This window comes from Mastigoproctus giganteus, chromosome 3 (assembly GCF_048544385.1).
Source record: "Mastigoproctus giganteus isolate SK-2022 chromosome 3, ASM4854438v1, whole genome shotgun sequence".
NCBI classification, from domain to species: domain Eukaryota; kingdom Metazoa; phylum Arthropoda; class Arachnida; order Uropygi; family Thelyphonidae; genus Mastigoproctus; species Mastigoproctus giganteus.
Window position 1 is genome coordinate 252,829,264 of NC_143577.1, and position 26,686 is coordinate 252,855,949.

General features: G+C 41.1%; 1 protein-coding gene across 2 annotated transcripts in view; it reads left to right on the forward strand.

Annotated features, from left to right (window-relative positions):
* LOC150089039 (homeobox protein cut-like 1) overlaps positions 1–26,686 on the forward strand; it is a 537,440-nt gene that overhangs the window by 200,710 nt on the left and 310,044 nt on the right. For both annotated transcript variants that reach the window (XM_090369790.1, XM_090369791.1), the window contains exon 3: positions 17,176–17,302. In XM_090369790.1, coding sequence (XP_090225916.1) covers positions 17,176–17,302 — 127 coding nt within the window. The remainder of the gene's footprint in view (positions 1–17,175; positions 17,303–26,686) is intronic.

Consider the following 26,686-nt stretch of genomic DNA (forward strand, 5'->3'; position numbering starts at 1 on the left):
GAATTCTCAATGAAGATTTTACAGTCTGCTCTATTGTTGTCACTCTCGTAAGTAGCACAGTTGGTACAATCACCGTAATCCCCACATGGGGTGGAAAAGATCTGAGTTCAAATCCGTCAAAGATACGAAGAATTTTTATGGGACTGTTTCCTAGAAATTCGGGTTTTTCATCTAGTAAACAGCAAATCGACCACAGAACACACGCAATTTATAGACAGTATTATATACGGCGCAACATGGCCTAAGTTGTTGATGCTCCTAAAACCTTGTATTTCTCTCTATATCTTGTTAACTCCTCTAACCGTGTGGTCGTCCCGAAGAATAAATAGAAAATTGAATTTAATTTAATTTAAAATTTTAATTTATCATCGTTTCAGAAGTACATAGATGACATTTTTAGACTAAACCGAGGAAGGTGAACAACTTTTCCATTGAGCAATTTTTCCATATTAAATAGAAGGAAAAAAAAAAAAAAAAAAAAACAGTTGACTAGGAAAAATTTTAATTTATAATTGTAAAATTTGAACAGTAATACGTAGTTGAATTTACCCTCAAATTCAAAAGGTTCAGACATCCAATGTTCCAAACCTAAAAAAGGGCGGGATAGACCTCTCAGTGCCTTTTAATTGAAACACCCTGTATATCCTTCTGAAATACAGGGGGCAGAAAATGTAGGGAGTGGAAAATATTTCCACTATAGTGGAAATATTTTTAAAATACACTAAGTCCACCTTCAGTATTTATATTGAAAAAAAAAAAAAATTGTTTCTCGGTGTATTTTTTAAATATTTATATAAGGAAATAATTTTTCTTAGCATTTCACATCTAAATACCTTAGGTATCACATACGGAACCATACCCATAAGGTTTTCTCCTCTCCATACCTTTGTGCAACAATAGAATCCCACTAAGAAATCCGATATTATCGTGGTAAAGTGCATGCTTATTGGCTGGTTATTATCTCTCTCTCTCTCTCTCTCTCTCTGGCTGTATCTCTATTTATACACACATACTCGTTCTATGGGGATCCTTGATCACGGAACCCTCCGTGATTGTTCGTCTCTCCCTTTTCTGTGTTTGATCGTCTGCTAGCCGCCCGACATATTTGTACAGATATATGTCTAAACCCTATTGTCCTCGTGTCCCCCTCCATGCTGTAGACACCCCCCTCACCAAAAGATTTGCCTCGCCTGCACCTTAAGGAGAAGTTTATGGTATCCCGGGCCTGGATGGCTCCTTTGTTTACGTGTGAGGTGACGTGGACTGCCGCCAAGCGTAGATGATCGATGGCATAACAGCAGGAACAGGAAGAGGGCGGACAAAAAACGGGCTAGTGGAAAAGAAAAAAAAAAACTTGGACAGTTTTAGACCGCGAAGGTCACGACATGTGTCCTATGTATAGGGTTACTTTGGCTCGGAGATTGGAGTTATTGACTGCACTTTTTTCCCCCTCTTTTCTCTTTCTGGCTTTCCGCCTTTTATTTTTTTATTTTTTTTCCCTTCGCACTTTTGGAGGAAATGGGGTCCACTGGATGCGAGTGACATTTGAACTTTTTTTGCGTGTTTTGTAAAGCGCTGACTGTGTTTGATTCAGATCGCCTGCAAATGACAAACGAACCTTTGAAAATCGTAGCGAGACCGAATTATGATCCGCACATTCCACCATTGTGTATCATTCCCGACCAAATGCTTACTTCGTTAATCCCAAAGAGTACTAATACAGGTCTCGAGATCACCTTGGGTTTTCGTGTCCTTCTTTTCTAATACCCCCCGCCCTCGTCCATACCAATAGCATCTCCGAAATCAGTTAGAGACACAGAGCGACAAATCCCCTAGCTATTGAAGTGCGGACGTGCATTCTGTCCTATCTAACCCTCCGCTAGGCTGTGAATTGATTTAAAATCTGCTCTGCTTAACCATCCCCTGTAGATAAAAATCTACCGATTGCCACTTCGCTCCTTTCGCATTCTGTATGCCGCATCTCTCTCTCTTCCAGGAATTAACGAGGTCGTGCACTGCTTTTTCTTTGAAAGTCGTGAAGGTATGCGAGTAACTTGGAGAATTTGTCTCACCCCCTGGATTAGGGTGGAGACAACGACGTATCGTGGATAACGCAGAATCCACTTGCGTTGTGTTAACTATGAAGAATAGCCATCCACCACTGCCGGGATTCCTCGGACGATGAACGCCATTTAAAGCCAATTAATCTGCGCCATCGCAAATAATTGGAATCTACACAGTGACGCGTGTTTAATACTTTACATTCATTTAATGATCGGAATGGGGGGAATTGTTTATCTTTGTCTTTTTTAATGAGTTACCACTGTGCAACACAATTCTAATTTCATAACGCGGACTATCCGATAAATTCATAAACTGCATTTTCTTAATCCGACCAGATGTTCGGATTAGAAAACGCAAACCCGCCAAGCGTTTTGGCATCATCAAGCCGTCATCTCGATGTGAAATCGTACGCCTGGAATGAATAGTCCACCTACTGTCATTGAATCCATTAGAGCGAGAGATTGATGGTAGAATGAGGCTTCTTAGCAGACTGCACTTAAATAGTGGGATGATTCGCAGTCTTTTATTCTCCCAGTTATCTGCTTCGAACATTTGTAACTACATTAGACATGTAGATTGCAATTGGCTCCATTGGTCTCCCCCTCACATTTTTCTACGCCCTCTATAATGGCATATTTAGGGAGCTGCCAATTTTGAACCCCGAAAGTCAGAGGAACTTATGTTTTAATAATTAAAGTAATAATGGTGACTGTGTTTTATTTATATCACGGCTAGAGTTTACTTTAAGTGCCAGTGCATGTGCACAGTGGCCAAAGAGTGTAACCCCCCCCTCGTACCGGGGTGTTTTGACGGAATAACTAATCTGCGGAGAGCAAGTGAGTGGCGAAAACGTTTACTGACTTTAATGATCTACAAGCAACAAACGGGAAAATTGACATGAGATGGAAAGCTGGTCCTATCCAAATTGTCCTTGTGGGTAGTACAGTTTATAGAATCACTGTCCTCCCCACACCGGGTGGAAAAAACCTGAGTTGGAATCCCCTCGATGACGGGAGAAATTGTGAGTCTTTTTCACAACGTAGATGAGTTAGTCGGTCTGAGTTAAGGGTAGCATGGTTTTTTCTCTCGGAAACTTGGGTTTTTCGTCCAGCAAACAGAAAATCCACCTCAGAACACACGCAATTTAAAGACAATATACATGGAGCAATATGACCTTAGTCACTGATGCTCCTAAAATCCAACAACAACAACAACTGTTTCAATTCTGGCTGTATGTTTTCCAATTCTTGAAATTCTTTTGTTGGTCACTCACCTGTTTTTTCAGTCATTTCGTTTTTCTGTGCATTCTTCCCATCTCAGGTGCGGATCTATTCTCTTCGACACCACTTTATATCATTACTAGTAGTAGTAGGCCAAATGATGTAAGAAGGTAAGCTTCTAAAGCATAAGCCAAAATCTCACTATCCTCTAATAAATAATTTATGTAATCCTTCCTTAAATTTACTCGAAGTACCCACTTCTACAGCACCAGATGGAAGTTTGTTCCAAAAATCAGTTACTGAAAGCAAGTTTTCGGACATCTCTTCTGCAACCATCCTTTTTCAATTCAACTTATGTCCTCCTTCAATATGTCCTCTGAGCAACAGTAAGGATGCTATCACCATTTGGTTTTTATCCAATCAATTGAAAGCCTCAAACACTTCAATCAGCTCTCCTTGTAGGTGATTTTGTAATGTTCCTCAATATGAAGTAGTACCGAAATACGTTTATCCAGAATTTTGGGAATCTCGATCATTTAAATTATTGATGTCAATTTTGGATGATTGTTGAATGGATCCTTTAAAAAATCACGTTTTTGTAACCTCTACAAGTTTATCTATCTTTCTGGGGGTTATCAGAGAAAATTTGTTTCCCAACCATCCCGGATTATCGGGAGTTTACTGTACTTCTGCGTTTTTATTTTATTATTTATTTTTCTTTATATTCTAAATCGGGGGAAGGGGATTCACATCCCCATTTTAGCTAGTTAGGAATAAGTGAAATACATCTTTGATTTTTTTTCCCCTGGAATATTGGCGTTGTTTTCTGAAGAACAAATTCCAACTTAATTTTGTGATGAGTCCTCGTTGGGCTGAAAGAGATCACTATACTATTCTCATCCCATCTACCGTAAACGGTTGAAGATGCTGGAGTTGGGAGCTGCTCCTTGAAAAACTGTTTTTCTAGCGAAACCAAAACACTTAACAAGTTAACCCCCCGGTTGAATTTTCGCATTTGTGTTAAGGGGGCTTCCATTGTGATGTGCATGCTGCGTACTGTTATGTTTATCATAACGGATGAATGACAGAAGTGTAAATAAAATGTTTCCATAGAAACGCGCTATCAAGTCCACGTGGAGTTTCTCTTGGGGTTATGTGAGAAGAAGAAGACTCTCTCTCTCTCTCTCTCTCTGAGTAAGACAGAGTAAAGGGTGCTCTCGATGTGTTTGATGCCGTCAGTTTTGACGGAAAATAGCTCGTGGTGCTTATGCGGCTCTTCCGTACCCTCATTTACTGCCTCAGTTTCCGACGAAGCACGCAACCTCACAAGTTTGAGGGTTTTTGAAATTATTGGTCGACCGCTGTTCATAAATCTCACGCACTGCGCTGTGGCCGGTGTCGCCCGTTAAATATTAAAGACGAGCAGCCATTGATTTACAGCGGGGTTCGTGACCTGTAGCCGACCATTACCTGCTCCAGTTGTGGTGGACATTGAGATTCATAAATTCCTTCGCTTCACACGGAATCTTGATGCTTTTCTGTTTTAGAGTTTCGTGGGGGGGAGAGGTGGGGAGGGGGATGGCTGGGGGAGCCTTGGGGGAGAGTAAGGAGAAAGAGCGAAACACGTGCGAGAGTGTACATGGGTGCTGGGAGATAAGTGGTCCCAGAGGCGTTCGGAGGATTGCCGCCAGGGATGCACGGAAGGCTGTGGCTATCAAAGGCAGCGGGGGATGCTCCTGAGCTCGCGCGAGCTCCTCGGTTTCTCTCAATTTGCAAGGGAAGTGTAAAATTTGAGGCTAAGTGCATGGTTTCGTGCGCTAAAAGTTTTTGAATTCGGAATTACTGCAATTTATCTGAAATAAAAGGCCCCGCCTGACGCTCCTCGGACGCGAGGTTCCGCGTTTTCCCACCGAATGTAATAATCAGTGTCGGTGGTGGTTTGTTTGGAGAAATGGGAAACAATTGAAAGAGGGGGAAAAAATGCTGGATGCGGCCGAGCAGGAGGAGGAGTTTGTGCAGCGCGTTTCGAAGATGTGCTTCTCATTTATTATTTTCTTCGCTAATTTGTAAGTTGTAAACATTACACGGCGATTAGCAGGGGGGTGATTTATTGGTTGTTAGGTGGGCGGAATTTTTATACCTCCACCGACGGTTCGTGGCGGGATAATTCATGCTTTTCCGGTGTTCTGCGACACGAGCGAATGATGTTAATGATAGAGGAATGCGCTGTTACACCTTTGTGGTAGCGTTTTTCTGTTGTTGGCATCGTAATTTATAGTTTTTCTCCTTCCTGTCTATACTCCTTGCGCGTGCCAGTCTTAGGGGATCGCCGTTGAAATTGGACTTAACAGTTTAGCAACGAATCGGCAGCGAGCCCCTGTAGAAGAAAGCGGCACGGAGACCTCCATTGTGCAATGTGCTCTGCGACTCTCTGCTCTTAACTTAATTCTGTGCCACTCTAAAAACAACCCTTTAATGCTACGCCGATTTCGGGTGGGTCTCCGAGGAGGTTCGTATCTCTCTCACTTTTTGGGTTCACCCTCGTTCAGTCGGTGGTGAGATCATTTTGGTAATGTGCATCCCTTTGAGCCATCCTAACTATTATCCAATGCGTATAAACGAACCTAAGTGAACTCTGTTGAAGAAATCTCAGATGGCGTGTTCACAATTAAGAATAAATAGCAGAAGAGTTAAGTCGCACTGCTAGGTCAGGGGACCCTTGTGGGAGCACAGTGGATATAATCACCGTCCACCGCATATGGAGTGGAAAGGGTCTGGGTTGAAATCCCGTTAATGGTTATAGAAACTTGGCTATCAAAGGCAGCGGGGGATGCTCCCGAGTCTAAGATTGTATGTTTTTTTTTTTTTTTTTTTTTCACAAAGTGGATGAGTCGGTCTGTTTCAGGCGAGGGTTGAATGGTTTTTCTCCCGGAAACCCCAGTTGGTTTTTCGTCCACAAAACATCAAATTAATCAAGTACACCTAATATACAAACTCCTATTAACCTTAATCGTTTTGGCGATAAATAAAATAAACAATAAACAGAGTAGATGAGGACATAAGTTTAGATGCGGCAACTGTACAACCTGTGGCTTATCTGTAATCCCTATTTATATCTTTGGATATCTACTTTTGTGTTCTGACGATGCTTTGTTTTTGAGAGAAAGTCCACAGGAAAATCTCTCGCAAACTCATCTTAATATCATTTGGTAGCAAGTCATTAAATACGTTTTTTTTTTTAATACGATAACACCCCCCCCCCCCCTTCTCCCAAACAGGCTTTAGAAACTATAGCACTTTAGCACGGTGCATGGGTTTAAGGCTAAAAATACAGAAAATTGTTATATGACTTGGATTTCTGTAGATTGTATTTTTTGAGAAATATATGGGAAGGAAAAATAAAAGTAAAAGGAATAAATGTGGAAGAGGAAAAGTTGATCCTGTGATTTGGAGTTGGACAATTAATGTATGCTGACTAGTTAAGGCACGTTCGGACTGGCTTGGGAAAAGCGATTTTATTACAAATTTCAATTCAGAAGAATGGTACTCGCGGAAATATCTGAAAAGGCATGCAACAGAAACGGGATGTCTGTGTGATGGAGGGTGAATGGGAAAATTTGTAAGAGAAAGGTTATTAGTTTACCTGAGTACCCTCTTTGGATAGGGTTTTACGTGTGGGGGACAAGGAATCATTGGATATGAGTCCAATGACTTAAGAAGCATGGACCAAGGTAATGTTTGCACTCTCCTCAAAAATTATTTTTGTCTAAGATTGTTTAACCATACGTGCGGAAGGATTCAATGAAATGGATGTTCAAATCATCAGCTGACACCGGCCTCGGGGTAAAACTTGTTTAATTTGCTCTATAGGATGTGTTAGGGTAGTTTTTTTTTTTTTTTTTTTTTGGTAGTTGTTGGCGCATCGGCTTCTGTGGCCATAGTGCACCTCCCAATGTTTTTGCAGTACTTTGATCCAAGCCCGAGGCGGGATTCGAACCCGCGACCTTTGGGTTGCCAGGCAGGCACCTTACCCACCTGGCTAACCCGGTCGGCATTAGGGTAGTAATAAATTATAGAATTTAATCTTCTGTACAGAATGTATAACTGGGACATGGTGCTATCTAGCGATAAGGCACAAAGAATTTTATTAACCTGAATAAAGTGCCTACAGGAGAGATAGGGATAGTGTAAAGGGTTATATGCTTCTTATCAAAAGCTGCATGAGAGGAAGTTGGGTTTGTTTGGTGGGAGATGATTAGTGATAAACGAAAAATGATAGCAGACCAATGGACTTCGAGGAGTATGTCAAAAATTATTTTTGTCTAAGATTGTTTAACCATACGTGCTGAAGGATTCAATGAAATGGATGTTCAAATCATCAGCTGACACCGGCCTCGGGGTAAAACTTGTTTAATTTGCTCTATAGGATGTGTTAAGGTAGTAATAAATTATAGAATTTAACCTTCTGTACAGAATGTATAACTGGGACATGGTGCTATCCAGCGATAAGGGACAAAGAATTTTATTAACCTGAATACAGTGCCTACAGGAGAGATAGGGATGGTGTAAAGGGTTATATGCTTCTTATCAAAAGCTGCATGGGAGGAAGTTGAGTTTGTTTGGTGGGAGATGATTAGTGATAAAGGAAAAATGATAGCAGACCAATGGACTTCGAGGGGTATGTCAAATATCTTTTTGCCTAGCTTGAGTGGACAAGTAACAGTAATTGCCTCGTTAGGATGACTTTAATTTACTTTTTATTGACCGTCAAAATCAAGTTTAATCAGATTTTGAACCAGCTGGATGACTGTTAAATTTACCAGCATGTTAGAGAGAGGATCAGATGTCCTTGATCTGGCCAGTATCGAGGATATGGCAGTGCAGGAACCGACAACGGGTAGCGATACGTCATTAAATAAGTAATGGTTAAAGGAAAGGGCGAGGCTTCAATTTCAAGAAGAGGGACTGTAGCAAGGCATTACATACCTTACTGGCAGTTTGCAGAGTTCTGCATCATTGTGTTCCAGGACGGAGTTGAACTAAAGTTCTGAAGCCGTCCTACATAAGATACTACACGCGTTAATTGGAAAGATAGCTAGTGTATATGTTGTGAGACAGGAATGAATTAGGGGAAACGTTTAAGGAATTAAGGGTTCCTAGAAGTCAGGAACTATATCGTTTTCGGTGCAGAAATTAGAGAAAGAAAGTTGCCAAAATGGATAACAACAGAGTTGACAAATTTAATTCAGGAAAAGAAAAAAGCATGGGACGCCATCGTGAGACATTGTTTCATATGATCATGTTTGTGACAAAAACAGTTGTTGTGTAAAATAGGCAGTAGTCCAGTGCCTGAAATCCTTGGCAAAGAGAGCTAAGAATGATGATAGGAAGTTCATGAAGTTCAGAAAGAACAGTAAATTAGATAAACTCCTTGAAAGAAGACGGTAGGGGTAGAACCATAGACATTCTAGAAGGGAGACAGCGAAGAGGAGACATATTTCTGCAAAATTAGTGATATAACGATCTCTGAAACCCGAGTATTGGAAAAAAATCGCTGGATTAGACTTTTAGACATGAATATTCAAGAAGCTACAACTTAAAAACAGACAGATATTCTCAAGAGGGTTTAAAGAAGGGCAACCAGATTGGAATGGGACATACCTTTATGAAGAATGGTTTAGAACGCGGGGATGCAAGCGTGGCAACTGGACGTTTTGGGGGGGATACCTGATTGAGGCCTTGAGGAACTGAGTAACAGAAATGAGAATGATATATTTTCACTGGTAGAGATAAAAACCAAGGGATAAACATAAAATCTTAGATACAACTGAAAGCTAGATCTCATAAAATTTACCTTCGGGTAACGCGTTGTAGGATCATCTAAATAAGTTGGCTCTAAAGCTGACTGAATATACAGTTCGAGGTGGAATTGATTGGTCACTTTTCGACTGTATAAAGCAATACATTACTACGGATGTGACCCTGTGTGATAAATAGGCTTACCACAGTTAATCTTATTTTAATACTCTCTTAATAAAGGCATGTGGTTCAGTTGTTATATTATAATCTGAACATCGATTTATTGATGTGCCATCCTTCATGTGAATCGAACTGTTGGATGATGTCAAGTAGATTTGGTCACCTTTTCAGATCTACTGTCTTGAATTATTGCGTTATCCCATATTTAAACTGTCCCTGGTCAAACATTGCATAATTTTGAGTTACTTGGATTACCCGTAAATAATTTTAAATTCCAAAAGCCATGATGTATTAGTATTGGCATACTGATGCAGGTATACCAATTATGCAAGTACGCAGAATTAAAATAAATACTAAATTTAATCCATGCCACTTTTGTTCACGTTATCTCTTCCTTTTAAATATTTGTCTGCTCTGTCTTTAAATCATAAATATTCTTCCCACTTCCATAATGAAGGTCTATTCAAACAGTCAAATACCCTTAGGATAGAGGGATACATTTTCGTACATATTTCTGCAGTTATCCTTTCTCTGTTTAAAATTGTCGCTTTGTGTACGTCATCTGAGAAACAGTAAAGATTCACAACATTTTTACCGAATCTCCTTTCAAGTCCTTAAATGGATCAGATAGGTCTCTGCTCAAGAATACCCCTTTGTGCCCATAACTGTCTCGTTACTTGTCTCTGCATCTTTCCCAACTGGACGACGTCCTTCTTAAAACGAAGTTTGAAAACTTGCACGTAGTATTCCAGATGTGTCCTAACCATTGCCTGAGGAACTTTTATGAGCCTTTTTCACAACGTGGCCGAGTTATTCGGTTTCAGTCGAGAGTAGCGTGGGTTTTTCTCCCAGAAACTCTGGTTTTTCGTCCAGCAAACAGAAAATCGACCACAGAACACAATTTACAGACAGTATACATGGAACATTATAGCCTTAGACGCTGATGCTCCTAAAACTACAACGACAACTTGGAAAATATTCTAATTATTTATTGTCATTTTTTGTTCTATATAAGTGGATATGCTGAACCAAAGCCCACTTCAGTCTAATTTTTTTTTTTATTTTAGTAAAGATGTGTAAAATTAATGACTTGTTCATTGGAAAAACCGAAAAAATAATAAAAGATATAAAAATTCCTGATATTTTAGCGTCAATAGCGTAAAAAAGAAAGTGGTGTCAAGTGGGTCTTATTAAAACCACGTGTTTCAAATACGATACATGTGTGAAACTTAGCAGAAAGAGCCGAAATGAGGAAGTGTTTTTATGGAACATAAAGTTATTACCTAATTCAAGAAAGGCAATGAAATTAAGTATAATTTAATCATCAAATTGGCAAGATGGCGCACAGACAGTTCCATATTTTATACATTTACAACAAGGCATTTGAAGCTGTGGATCGCGATGCCCCAAGGTGGTCGGAAATTTAAAATTTTGCATAGGTTTGAAAGGTGATTTTGTTTTTTTGTATTTACAATGCAGCGGTTTTATTTTATAAAATTATGAGGTTCTCTCTTTGTTTTCTTTGATACATAGATTAAAATTTAATTATTAAGAGGAGTTCCTTATTTATTTCTTGCCAAACCGCAATCCAAATGAAATTATGTTTTATTTATGGGGGGGCAACGAATCGTACAAATTCATTTATCATTGAGAATTTTTGAGAATCCTTAATTTAGATTTCCGTGCTATTTTTCACGTATTTGGTACAGTTAAACACATTGACTGTATGTTGCTGAACTTTTACTAACTTTTCAGAACCATGGGACTTTTATCCATCGGTATTCTTCATCTTGGAGGGGCAGATCTGGAATATTTATATATATTCGATCCAATGTTATCAAAACTAAGGATAAAATGCTTAAAATTCAGCTATTAGTTCCGTTCAGATCGGGTCGAATCCCTCCACTGTCGTATTGATTTACCTGGAAACAAAAATATTTATTTCTAAAATAATGATTCTTTTGGAATGATTATCTGGGATTTTGATTAGATCGAAATGATTGGTGTCACTCTCATTCTATTTATACTAGGAATAATCTTATGCCCCCCTCCCCCTCACTATCCTCTTGCATTTCTTAAAGGGAAATACAAGAGCTCGACCAGAACCATTTGCATATGTAGACGAGAGATGAAGCGATGTTGCAAAAGACAAAGAACTCCAACTTTGCCGTGGAAGTTAAAAAAGAAGCGAAAAACATAATTTGCAATGTCAAGGGTGTTTGTATAATCTTCCATTCTCTCGTTGCAGCTCTCTTCGGCGCAAACACGTTAATTCTTTAATGTGTCTTGTGTAAAATCTTTTCGTACCGAAGAATTTCTAATTTTTCTTTAAACAGGTCAAGAACTTTGTGTGTGTTCCCAAGTTTCCTTACTGTCTTCAGCCATTCATACACAAATTATTTCTACGAACACCATTTTTCAATTCCACTCATTTATACTTTGTTCCCCCCGAAACCAGTTTTCGCAATCCCTCCCCCTTCCGCTGCCAGAACATTAAACTTCTCCAAGTCAGTACCTCTACACTCGAAATTTTCCACATCACTTCTAAATCTTAAACTGTTTCCAAGCCATTTACTTTAATATTCATTGCATCTAATTTATTTTGAAATTGTTTCGCGTTTTCATCATTTGTTCGAATAATTGCTTCATCTCTTCGCTCTGTTTCCTATAGCACAAATCAATCACCTCTTTAATCGCATCTTTAGGTCGATTCTAACAATTGTCGATCGTTGCGAACGTCCGCAAAATATCGCAACTTTTCTTCATTAGTAGGTTACCACAATTCTGAGCGCAGCCTTCGCTACAAATTAACTTCCTTCTGAGAACTACTATTAACCACTCTTTGTCTGTCTTGCAATATTCATTCTCGATGCAGCGACATTAATTTCATCGAAGTGAAGAGCGGACTGAATACACGATGGAATTTTTGACGAATACTTCGCTGCTTGACCAATGATTCCCATAAAATGTACAATGAGAATCAAGTGAACATGTAACCCCCCGGCATTGGTACTTGAATCATGTGATTAACAATCAAGAATATTAGGATAGTTTGAAGTTGAAGCCACACCAAATCCTTTAAACTGATATATATTTTCTGTCTTGGTTATTCGCTGAATCAGGGGTGTCCGCTGTCTTCTATTGGAGACTCCCCTCAAAGTGAATGGATTCTTGGACCATCTAAAGAGTTGATGTGAAACAAACCAGTTTAATTTGTATAATTATACGTGATAAGTCAAAGTAGCTTCACACTTTTGAAACCAGAGTTGCAGTGGAAATATTAGCTACATGTCGACATGTTTCCAGCAGTAATGTGGGATATATCCGAAAGGTAATCAACTCCTTACCAGATGATCTGTAACACGGCTGGTATAACTGTGTTGATCGTTGCAGGGATCCTTCCCTTCACATTGTTCGCATCAGTTTGCAAAGGGGGAGGGACTTGTGCGCCTGGCAAAAAGGGAGAAAAATCCAATGAGCGAGCTGGCCACAGAATTGGACCTTCTTCCCTTACTTGTCGACCTGTAATGTGGGAATTGAAACAGATTTGAACGTCCTTATGGAAAGTTAAGGATTGCGCCATCTTGTTGGAAGGGATTATCCGGAGCAATTTGCAGTACCAGAGGATGCAACTTGCACGCAAAACGCGTTAACTTTTTAAACCCATGATTATGTTCGAAAACCATGTATTTTCACGTTCTTTTGCTAAGAAGTAAACATATCAACTCAGAATATCTAACATCTGATGTTATCGTCAGCCATAATAGTTTGTATAATCTGCAACTTGTATGGGTTAGATGCAAGTGCTTGTGTAACACACTCTCTACACTTACTTTTGTTACACCAAGAGTTCCTTGCTAGACCGATACGTTGATTGTTGTGGCCTTTGGATGAAACTCGTTATTACTTCCTCAGTGGTTTCCTCATTTACGGTAGGCCTGTCGGTCTTCTTAAAGTGGTATTTGATAGCTACAAAAGTCATGTCAATCGTAGATCGAATCTCTGCTGCTCGGTGAAGTTTTGCCGAATCTTGTGCGAAATTCATTCCTTCCATCCAAAAAACGAATTCTTTCTGCAGCAGTGTATATCGCCGTTTATGTTCACTTAGCAGATGGCTACTTTCAGCTGTCAGCAACAAATGAGTACGAAAACGAAATTTTAACCTTATCTATTTTTACCATTCTCAGCACATGTAATGAGCACATTTACACATTTTTAAAGTTAATTTAGTCTATGTATATGCCTTTATCATTCATTTAACCAGAGATGTTCAAGCGTTTTCCACTGGAGACACTCTTGGATGTAAATAAATCATCGGAAGAACAGCTGAAGATTAATTTCCAACCAAGGAAATGAAGTAATTTAGAAACAAGCCAGTATAATTTGCGATAATTATATTATTGTGAGAACATTCTTAATACTGAAGAATACAAGGAAAGCAGATCAAGATGAATCTTCAGCAGTTGCTTTCATTAGTTCACCCGATGGAAATCGGAATTGCAGAGCCGTTTTCTTAAGCAAAATGTAACAACCCTTTGTACAAAACACTGTTTACTTCAGATATGCGTCTCTTCCTACTCTAATGTAAACTATGCCTTAATCTTACTTATCGTACAAGTAGGTCGTGCCCCACCACACTAAACATTGGGTTCTTATTACACTGGGGCATGAGTTCAGCAACGTTGAAGAACACTAGACGACACTTATGCAAACAGGACCACGAAAGGAAGACTTGAACTATCTTCCAAAGCTTCTTATGATACTTTACACTTCCGTGGCAGCTGGTCAGTATCAGCAGTTTTAACAATTCTCTTGCATTCTTTTTTCTTCACTGAAGATTAGACAGAGAGTGGAAGCAGGTGTCCTTACATCATCAAATATTGGCGTGAGTTTTCTCACCAACTTACTGGTTATTGATTTAGTGGTGAGAATATGGAGGCATAAACGCATGCTGTGGTGCATTAGCAACCTCCAGATGCAAAAAGTTTTGATCTTACATCAAATTAACAATGCCGGCAATGTAAAATGGTGTCGGGATTGCTATCTGGTTCAGAAGGAATCCCACATGCTCAAGTGGAATAACCGCTGTAGCTGCCCTCCGTTCTACACCTGTCTGGATTCGACGTTGGACATAACTATGGTAAAACCTTTATTCTTCGAGAGAGAAAGTATTTCTGAACTTTCCGACACAGTCATGACCCATTGCTGACCAGTAATTGTAAGGCTGATGTAAAACTGTTAATATATTCTAACAATTGAAATCAGTGTTAAAAATTTCTGTGCTTAATGTATAACATTTCATATAGCAACCCGCCAATTTTCATAGTTTCAATTTATAAAAAGTGGGACTAACAACAGAGGCAATTCATGAGGATATGATTACAATATTGGGGGAGGATGCCCCTTCCTGTTCCATGGTTAAGAAGTGGACAGTAGAATTTAAACGAGAGAAGGAGGGCCTGGAAGATAACCCGCACTGTGCACGATCTGCAACGTCCATCACTCCAGAAGTTGTTGACAGTGCATGATCTGGTGATCAGTGTCAGTACATTTCTAGCGTCTTGGGCATCTCAACGTGTGCACCACATAACAGAGATGGTCACTATGTAAGAGGAGTCAGTACGATAATTCCCAAAGTTGTTGAGAGCAGATCAAAAACTCACAAGAGTTTTCAAGTCAAGTGAATATTAGCATAGTTTTCAAGCATATCCAGCAAACTTCCTTTGTGACCATGGATGAGGCGTCGGTCCATCACTTTCAGCCAGACACAAAGGAGCAACCCAAACAGTTGAAACGCAGCTCCTATCCCCTTCGAAGAAAGTCAAGTCGATTTCTTCTATTGGCAAGGTGATGGCATCGGCTTTTTGGAATGCTAATGAGTGCTGCTTGTGGGTTACCTTCAGAAAACTCAGAGTCACAGGGGCATATTACGCAACCCTTGTGAGGCGTTTACTTGAAAACATCAAAGGCAAACGCCGAGGAAAGCTCAGCAAAGGAATCTTGTTCTACTAGTACAACGCGCCTGCTTACAAGTCTCTCATCTCCATGGATATACTGCATGAGCGCGGCTTTGAAATCTTAGACCATCCCCGATATTCAATAGATCTAGCACCATCGGATTTTCGCCTATTTCCTAATTTGAAAAATACCTGGCTGCCATCCGTTTTCCCACCGACAGTGACGCCATAGCTTCAGTGGATTCATTCCTGGAGGTCCAAGAGAAAACTTTCTGCACCTGTAATCAACCCATTGCAGTATAGGTGGGAGAAGTGTATTGACTCGAAAGGGGACTGTTGAAAAGTTACCAAGACTCCTGAAAAGTTACTATGTTATGAGACTCCTCAAAAAAACCCTTCACACTCAGGCTACATACTTCATACTCAGGCCACAAGCAAGACAAACCGCCTCAGAAACTGTAAACAACTACCTTAATATATTCTGTGAGTATGCCAAATTTTTTGGCCGGTCAGTTAATCCAGAGCAGTCAACATATCTAATCTTTTCTCCAAGTCGGATGTCGTCCACTGATACCTTACTTCCGGAATTAGCAGGGAAAGTTCTGGCTCCCACTGATAGTGTCAAATTCCTAGGAGTAAACCTTGATGTGAACTTCACCTACAAACAACGAATTCAAGCTCAGTACTCCAAAGCCTTGCGAGCTTTCTGGGGAATGAAAATAGATTTGTGCAGAACTCACAATAAACAAATAATCAGGAAATACCTCGAAACGTACTTTAGTAGCGTGCTCTCCTATGCCATGGAAATTTGGTCTGCCGCACCTCCCACCAGCCTCGAGAAACTATGGGGTCTAGAATTCTGGGTGCTGAAGCGGGACAACTTGTGGTCTCACGATCTATACGACAATCAAATCTGCATTCTGCTCCAACCTGCAGTACACGTCCACAGTCCACAGAGCCCATGTGAGGAAAATAAAGGCATTCTTTCATCTACGTGGCCGTCGACGTCTGTCTCGCATTGTTTAAGCCAACCGGAGAGCGACAGTAGCACAAATCGCAGCCGACTTCAACGAGGGAGATGCCAGAAACGTCTTCACCAAGACCATCAGGCGATCATTAGTCGCAATAGGTTATGGGAGCCGCCGACCCACCACAGTCCCATTGCTAACACCACGGTACAGGACTCTACGCCTCAACTGGGCGAAAGAACATCGGCACTGGACCTTGGATGATTGAAGACTGGTCTCCTCGTCCGATGAGTTCTGTTTCCAATTATTTCGAGCGGATGGGAGGGTGCGTATCTGGCGGAAACCTCACGAAGCTATGCACCCGTCGTGTCAACAAGGAACTGTTCGGGCAGGTGGGCGGTCGGTAATGGTCTGGGTCGTGTTCAACTGGCACATGTTGGTTCTAGACGCATCTCTGAACTGTACAGGTTATGTATCCATCCTTGCAGACCATCTACATCCCTTCATGGTCATCGTGCACCCACAGGGCAATGGACTCTTCCAGCAGGCCAATGCCCCTCCCCATAGAGTCGTAGTGACTAGAACTGGTTCGAAAAGAATTCCGCAGATTTTGCCACCATGGAATGGCCTCCCCGTTCACCGGACATGAACCCTGTGGAGCATCTTTGGGATACTGTGGAAAGGTCCGTTCGAACTTTGAATATTCACCCCAGGTATGCGACGGAATTATGGACAGCGGTGCAGCAGGCATGGATGGAATACATGTGGAACGCTTTCGTGAACTAGTTGACTGAATGCCTCACCGTGTGACTGCCCTTATCCGGGCGAAAGGTGAGCCTACCCGTTACTAGGTAGGTATCCCATGATTTCTGTCCACTCAGTGTAATACACGTTTTTTTTTTTTTTTTCATGATTTTCTACCAACATTTTATTTATTTTTTTTTAAAATACGAACTTGTGTAACGTGATCCAATGTTTCTTCCGCAGGACGTACGCAAGGTTGTGGCCCCACTATTAAAAAGTTTCCAAACAGAAGTAGATAACCTGTCGAAGAGGAGCAAAGCAGCCGAAGCAGCCTTTCTTGCCGTCTATAAAAAGATCATCGAACTGCCAGGTAAGAATGTCTCTCTTTCTCTCTATTTCTTTGCCATTCCAACTCAAGGTTTCCATTTAGAACGATAAAACGTCTGGATAATCTTTGCAACATCATCGACACGCTCTAGCCATCTGACATTTAAAATTTCTCCAATAAAATATGGAGCTCCCCATATGGAGTAGTATATGGAGAGCTCCCAATATGGAGTAATATAGTTTGTTCTTTCGTTCGCTCCCTTGCAGCTAAAAGTTCCGAATTAAAATGAACATTAAAATTTAACGTATTGAAAAAGTAAAAAAAAAAAAAAAAAAAAAAAGCTCTTTCTGATTCAAAATCTCAGAAGTCCAGCGCTGGCTGTTTATGTTCTGCAGTCACCGAATTATGGAAATCATTAATAGATTGTCTTGAGTACCAGTTTGCGTTGACCTAATATTACTTTCTCCTCCGCGACTTTGAGCAAATAAATGATCTGGACTATTTGAGCAGTTACAGACACCTCACCCTAAAATCCTGCGCCAGTTTATGACGTCATAAGTCTTTTGCCTGAACGTGTAATTGCCTGAAAACTAGCCAAATAGCTCTTTCAGGAGCCAAATCCCTACGCTAAGCATCGGACATCATATACATTTGTCTTCTCCTTAAAAAATTATATCCGTCTTGATCTGACTTCGAATAGTTTCTCTATACTCATGTATATTATATTGCCAAAAGTAATCTAATACCTGCATGTTTCAAAGAACCTTTTATAGATACAGTATTGTGGCAACGAAATTTACTCAAAGATTTTTATGTTCTCTTAGCAACAGATTCCTTCGTTATTGCATTTTGTGGCTATTGTCTTCACTGTGTCCGTTTGTCTGTCCGCATGTAATAACTCGATTTCTAACGGTTGGATTTTTATGCAGTTTTATATGTGGATCTTGATAAAAAGATTTGTCCAGCCATTCCAAATCTCTTTTTTTTTTCTTTTGTTAGTTGTTGGCACATCGGCTTCTGTGGCCATAATGCACCTCCCAAAGTTTTTGCATTTTGCTCTGATCCAAGCCCGAGGCGGGATTCGAACCCAAATTTCATTAAAATCGGACTAATAGAAATATGGCACTTGCTTTTCTATTAGTATGGAAGTAATATTACAAAAGAACATCAAGAAATGACCGTCCGCATGTAATAACAGGCGCCTCCGTAGCCAGGTGGGAAGGAGCAGCAGTGCGTAGCACACGCTTCTTGATTAGACCGGGGTTCGAGCCCGTCACCACCAAATACGGAGGATGCGGAAAGGTCAAGGGAATGACCACCGCATATCCTGGAGCAATATGGTCTTAGTTGCTAATGCTCCTAATAACAAACAAACAAACAAACAAACATGTAATAACTGGATTCCCAGTAGAACGAAATATAAAATTTCATAATAGAGGGATTTATCCAGCCTTTCAAAAAAATAAGACGATTTGGTTAAATAAATGATCGGACTATTTGAGCAGTTACAGATACCTCACCCTAAAATTCTGCTCCAATTTATGATGTCATCAGTCTTTTGCCTGAACGTGCAATTGCCCAAAAATCCCAAAGGATCATCCTATCGTTATGTCCAAGTGACTTGCTTAAATTCATTATGCAAACGTTATATAAAAAATGGCATACTTTTCCAACTCTCTGTTTGTCGGTCCTCATGTAATAATTTGGCTCCTAGTGGTTGGATTTTTATGGAGTTTTATATTTGGATCTTATAAAAAAGATTTGTCCAGCGATTCAAAATTTCATTAAAATCGGACTAATAGAAATACGGCAGTTATTACTTCTCTCTCTGTTCGTCCGTCCGCATGTAATAACTCGATTCCCAGTAGAGCGAAATATAAAATTTCATAATAGAGAGATTTATCCAGCTTTTTCAAAAAAATAAATGAATAAATAAAACGATTAATCCAGTCTTTCAATGGAACCAATAGAATTCCGATAGTTATTATTATTTATTTATTTTTCTTCCATACTTATTAGGTTATACATGAACTGCATATTGTAGCTGATGCACTGGTTGGAGGAATAAATGGATAATGTGGCGGATGCGCCGAAACGAAATGTTCTTTTTTTTTTTTTTTTTTATGAAACCCCCAAACACGAAAGGTATCAAAACCTATAGCACTTAGTACCGTGCATGGGTTGAAGGAGAAGTATGGGGGAGAGGGGGGATGCCGGAAATTTTGCTCTAGAGACTAAACATGGGTTTCACCACTTCAAGCCTCCAATAAGCAAAGTGGTGGTATTTCACCGGTTGATGAAAGTCATCTACCACCTACGTCCTCTCATAAAAATCGTTTATTTTTGCTCTTTTTTTATTATAAATCATGAATAATAAGTCATGATTAATTACAATGATTCATTATGTATTTGCTAACGAGGCTGTAACGCACTGAGCTGGCACATTAAAGAACTTTAAAATTTATTTAATGGAGGAAAAGTAACTTTTCATTGGGAAAAATGGAATAACGAAGGAAGGGACTGGATTCATCAGTCGGGGTTGTGCAACACGGATGACTTCACGTTAGTCTGCGTGCTAATCGAATTTCCTCTGAGAATTGGAATCGCAGCTGAGTATGGACGTTGACCAAAAAAGACGGTGACAAGATGGAATGCCCCCATCTCCATGTGTACTTTCTTGGGGGAAGCAAAAAACTACCTTCAGGGATCTAGTTATTGTCCTAGCAGACAGATTTAGTTAGATTTTATTAGCCATAAATACATCCATGCAGCTGTTACTCGGAAGACTCTCTGGGCAAGCTGATTAAGTATTGAATCTGAGCACGCATCATTGAGTACACATTGCCTCTTGGTAGCAGTCTGCCTGCGTCAGAGTTGATACGCTGATGCGTCCCCTAGTGGTGGTAAATCACGTCTACCACCGCACCGGTTGCGACCTCCTACGAATTTCATCACCGGGTGGAATTGCACTTTTCAACTCCATTCCGAACTGAGAGAAGCAATGTCAGTGAGAAGGATGGCACAAGTTTAATCTTAATTTGTGTATTAGTTAGAGGAAACTTTCAAGTTCCCCCTTTTTACAGAAAACAACCAAAATGTTTCCGTAATCACCCTTCCGAACGATGACATACGAAGCCGCTTCCCCCACCCTCTACTTGTTACCATTTGTCCAATCAATGCGCACCGTAGATGCGTATGGTAATTTGCTCTTTCCATTGTATCGGGGACTTGCAAAATTAAACGGTGGTCTCGAGAAATTCGAAAAATCGTCCACTGCAATCCGATGATATCCGATATAAATTTAATGAAATTATGTGCTCAGCAAAATCGGGTATCGTGCGCGAGATCGTTGCTCGTGCGTGAGATGCATGCAGAGCGGTCCAACGGGGCCCACACACGAAATGCTATCAGTTGTTAGGGAATTGCATACAGATCAATGTATTGATAAAGATTTGATTTTTTTTTTTATGTCCATTTCCATATTCACAACAGAATCGTCGTTATGGCAACGGTGTCGTGTTGATTAGCGCGTTCGATAGCCACACCTATCTTATTTAGACGCTGGAATCGAACTCCTTGATTACCATCTGAGGATGAAACGGTTTCAGTTTTTCTTGGAACCCTTTTCTTGTTACAATTTATTGATTGCGGCTTATTCCGGGTAGCGATGGGGTCAGCTAATGAGGAAATTTATGGCATTCGCCGTTTTGAGGGAACGCGAATGACGTTGAATGAATAATACCGACCAGTTCATTTCACGCGAGCGTGTCTGAGGATGTGTTTCGTGCAGTCTGCTGCCTGCCTGTGCGTGCGCGTGCGCTATGACGTATAATGCCTCGCTATGTGTGCACGTCAGTTGGGCATTTCGTGTCGCGTTTTTCTGCACCGAAACTTATTTCATTTTATTTATTAGTGCGCATGCGCTATGACGTACAAATTGACAATTATGTGTATGCACGGGAGTTAGGCATTTCATATCGCATTTTTCTGCACCGGCACGGGTTATTTTATATTACTTACGTGTGTGCTATGACGTTTCATGCCTCGCAATATCTTTTGGAATTGACAATTGTGTGTGCACGTGAGTGTCGCGTTTTTCTGCACCGACACGTGTTATTTTTTTTATGTGTGCGCTATGGCGTATCATACCTCACAATGTCTGAAATTCGCAATTATTTGTGTGCACGTGAGTTGGGCCTGTCATGTGGCGTTTTTCTGCATCAACATGTTTTTATTTTATTTATCCGTGTGCATGCGCAATGTCTTTTGAAATTGCGTGTGCACGTGAGTTGGGCATTTCGTGTGGCGTTTTCCAGCACCGACGCCTCTATTTTTATTTTATTTTATTTATGAGTCGGCGTGCGCTTTGACGTATCATACCTCGCAGTGTCTTTTAAATTCGCAATTATGTGTGTACGTACACGAGCTGGGCATTTCGTGTCGCGTTTTACTACACGTGTTATTTTATTTTATTTGCGCGTGCGCTATGACGTATCGTACCTCGCAGTGTCTTTTGGAATTGACAGTTGTGTGCACGCGAGTTGGACATTTCGTGTCGGGTTTTTCTGCACACGTATTATTTTATTTATGCATGCGCATGCGCTATGATGTTTCATACCTCGCCTCGCAGTGTCTTGAAATTGACAATTATGTGTGTGCACGTGAGTTGGGCATTTCGTGTGGCGTTTTTCTACACCGACATTTTATTTTATTTATGCGTGTGCATGCGCTATGGCTTATTATACCTCGCAATGCCTTTCGACATTGTGTGTCCACGTGAGTTGGGGATTTCGTGTGTCGTTTCACACCTCTATTTTTATTTTATTTTATTTATGAGTGGGCGTGCGCTATGACGTATCATACCTCGCAATGTCTTTGAAATTCGCAATTATGTGCGTACGTACACGAGCTGGGCATTTCGTGTGGCGTTTTACTACACCGACACGTGTTATTTTATTTTATTTATGCGTGTGCTATGACGTATCGTACCTCACAGTGTCTTTTGGAATGGAAAGTTCTGTGTGCACGTGAGTTGGACATTTCGTGTCGCGTTTTTCTGCACCGACACGTGTTATTTTGTTTGCGCATGCGCTATGATGTTTCATACCTCGCCTCGCAGTGTCTTGAAATTGACAATTATGTGTGTGTGTGTGCACGTGAGCTGGGCATTTAGGTAGCGTTTTTCTGCACCGACATTTGTATTTTTGTTTTATTCTATTGCGCGTGCGTTATGACGTAGCATACCTCGCAATGTCCTTTGAAATTGACAATTATGTGTGTGCACGTGAGTTGGACATTTCGTTTGGCGTTTTTCTACACCGACACGTGTTATTTTATTTTATTTAGGCCTGCACTATGACGTATGGTACCTCACAATGTCTTTTGAAATCGACGATTATGTGTGTGCACGTGAGTTGAGCATTTTGTGTCGCGTTTTTCTGCACCGACACCTGTAATTTTATTTTTCTTTATTTTTTTTTATTCGTCTGAACTTTGCGGTATATTTCAATGTTTAAAATATTTTTCTTTTGCTTCGAATTCCTTAGGGCCGGCTCAACTGCTAGACGGAAAAAGCTATTGTAAAGATTTAAAGTGGTTTAAAGTTGCGAGTGCAGTTCCGAATCACTTTGTCTTGTTTTACATTACGCACTTTGTAATTCCGCCGCTATCCAAACGATTTCTTCTTCTCGATCTTGAAGTGCTTTACTGATAGGCGCTGTTTATATGAGTGCTAAAGGTTTGAGCCTTCCGCATTGTGTGACTTGAGCCGAACGGAAGTGACTTGCATTAAATCCGAAGCTCATAGGTCACCCGCACATTCCACCTGGTATCGGCTGTTGTTTGTGCGTGTCGGCTTGTTGCTACTTGTGTGTTGACTGCTGATGTTCGGACCACTCGCTATTTTGCCGACGTGCTGTTAGGGTTAAATGCAATGGCTTTTCGGGATTCTTTGACTGATGACGTGGAAGTAGGGGGGCGTTGTTTCCATTGACCTTGCCATCGCTTTGTTGTTTTTAATACGAGTTTTTTTTATTATTATTTCCGTCAGAGATTGACTCGGCCTTTCTTGAAGTTGTTTTCATTCCCAGCATGCCAATTCCGCATTCTGAGGATATTTTTCCACGACCTTTCCTTCTCATTGATGAACTTCGGCTAAGGAGGTTTTCAAAGTCTATTGTCAGTGATAAGAGAAGAGGATGGAGGGAAGGGGAGGGGGGCCTTCCAGATATTGCACCTTCGTTTCACATGTGTCATTGATGCTAAGCTGATAACAAGTTTTTACCCTTAATTGTTCCTTGTGTGGTTTGGTTTGTTGTTCTTAGGATCCGTAACAGCGGAATGGCTGTTACTGTTACGCTAATCCCCCCACAGGAATGCCGAAATGGCCATTGCACCGTAATCGGCTCAGGTCTCCGGGTGTTGAGATAGTGCACATTTCTCAGGTCATTCGTGCCGCCATCTGCAGTTCGTTTAACCGGATTGAGGTAAAGAACAGTACACACAGATTTAACGATAGCCCTAATGACTCTGAGAAAGGCCCTCTAAAGAAGCGGAAGTTGCCCAAAATCTTAAGAGATTCATTAATAAGAGAGAAGATTATCTCCTATGTATTTCCGGAACCAGATCCAGTAATTGTTTGCGACTTAAATCTCTTTATCTCACCCTACCCCAGCTGGGGACACTTAGCCACACGAGAAACACCTGCACAACTCGAAGTGCAACCGTGATAGAGTGGGATGGCCCAACCGTTGGAATTAATCATGGTAGCTATCTTGCCCTGAGGCTTATACGTTCAACTTGGAATGGTCAATCGATAGTCTCTGTATTTTTGTTGCCCCCTTCGTATTGTGTTTTACTATTTTAATTTACCGGATAATATTTGGTTGGTTTTCTGTTTTGCTGGATAAAACACTAGAGGGCGCTTCACTTCAGGAGTTGCTGCTTCGAAGTACTTGGGATAGAACTGCCACTGGATATAGTATGAAACATGTATTCAGAAGAAAATAAAAAATATATATATATATTATAAACAGAAATATTAGTATACCGACATGGGTTGAAGTTTGGGAAAACAGAATACAGAATCAGAGTTAAATTTATCTAGAATGTAATCTTTGGCAAATGCATGTGAAAGAAGTTTGTTCCAGAGAACAGAAGTAGAAAGATAAGTGAAAAAGTGGAAAAGTTGGTTTCGTAAGTTTGGAGTTAGAAACTGAGTGGATGTTGACTAGTTGACGGCTTGTGTTATGATTGGTTTCAAAGAGGATGGTGGAATTACAGATGCCATTCAGAAGAACAGTGCCAGTGGAAATATCTATAAAAAAAAAGTGTGCAGCAGAAACTGAACACCTGTGTGACGGAGAATGGAGAGGTTTTTAACAAATGGATCATGGTTAACCTGATTGCCCTCTTTTTTTGGACAGTCTAGAATCTAGACTGTCCAAAAAAAGACTATCCACTCTCAAGCTTCTAGACTCTAGAAGCTTGAGAGAGGATGAAATTAAAAGTCAGGGCGATCTCTTGTGTAATAATGTTTAGAAACATGGGTGCTATCGAAGACGAGCATGGGAGCAGAAAACTCCATTTTTGATAGAAATGCCACTAGACCAAGTTTTACAAGGATTAAATTAACAAAGTTTTTCATCCCATTGTAGAATGGGATGAAAAACACAGGTGATCGGCATTTAAAGAATTGGTGGTGTATGTTGGAACAGTTGAATCTGCGCAGAACAAGATGAAAGACTAACATCATCTAACATCAATAAAATTATGGACAGAGAACAGTCATCCGTAGTAAGCGGTCGGGGGGAAAAGTGGCTACCCATTATAAAAAAAAAAAAAGAAGGCAAACCATAAGATGGAACTCGTTTAGAAGACCTTTATGCCGAATGCGATCGAATGCCAATGAATTCCAAAGTTCCGTTTTTCCTGTTTATGAATGAAGGTAATGAGGATATCAGCGATGATGCAGCACAGATGGTTAAAGAGAAAAACGGTGATTGACCATCCCAAAAATTACTTTCCAAAAATGGCCACAGTTATGCAACCGAAGTGTGGCAAACTTTTTAGGAAAGTTGGTGAAAGACAAAACTTAAATAGGCATTCGTTTTTAGAAGAATATCAATGTCTAACAAAAGTAGCGCATTCAACGTTAAGATTGGTTGAGTCCATGCGTTTGTCTTCGAGTGGTTGCGGTACTGCGACAATTGAGTCGCGGCTGGTTACTTGGAATTTTGACGTATTTGGTGGGTAGTGAGGTTCTAGATGCGTATTGCAGCCGCCCCTCCCCCTCCCAGTAGGGTATTACACCACCCATACCGATCAAGGGTCACCTTGTTTATGTTCTCCCACCGGTCAACGTACAACGGATTCGAGAAATCAACCGAAATCTTCATCATCCGAGCCGATTGCGGTGTTGATGCTGGCAAGGCAACACACAGACACACACACACGTGGGCGGGAACGCAATCTCTAAATAAATCATAACCTCGGAGCGCCGTTTCGGTAGTTTGTGGGCCCTCCCTGCCTTCTAACCGTTTTTCGTGTTGTTTCTTGCCGTGTTTTATGGACCTGCGACGACCCTGGCCAGGTAGATACCAGAGTGGGGCATGTCACGAGGAGGGAGGCGCACCGAGGAAAGAGGTCGGTGGGTGGGATCGTTAATAAGTAAACAGACGGAACGCAGGGACCGATGTTTTATTACGGCGGGATGATAGGGTTTACTGCTAGGCCTATTTTCTCCCGTTCAGACCACTGCTGGCAGGTTGCAGTTATTCTCGTGGAATCTCCACACGCGCTGCTTTCCAGCAGCCGTAGCGGCGGCAGCGGTGAGGTCGGTGATGTCTTAATCGGTGTCTGTCTCGGTGTGCGGAAATCCTGCATGATTTACCGCTGCCGTGTACCGTCGGTCGGCACGGAGACGAGAAAATGAGCGAATTACGGGCGTTTGCCCTTCTTAGAGGTCGTGGCTTGCACGTTTGATGGGGAGGGTGGTGGTGGTGGGGGGCCGAGATCGCTATAAGGGATGGAACGAAGGGGGTAGAGTAGCTAAAACTCGGGGCGGATCGGCATGTCTGCATCATCAAGCTGCGGAACCATAAGCACGTGATTTACTCCTAAATCGACGTAACCTGCCTCGTCAGGGCGTGACCTTTGACTCCGCAAGGCTGGTTCCTCCCGTCTTTAAATTTGCAAGCCAGTGCGTGCGCTCTCATAACGCACGCACGCAGCCAGCCCAAAGTGTCGCGAAAGAGAGCCAATGCAACAGGCGTTCTGTTCGGATGTCACGTGCACAAGATGCCTCCCGGTCTACGGCGACAACACCGAGCCATTCCGAACAGGTGAAAACGCTCGCGATAAATTTTGTCGCGAGGATGTTATCGACCGCTCTCCGAATGCCTTATCTAGGATCGTACACATTTAGTG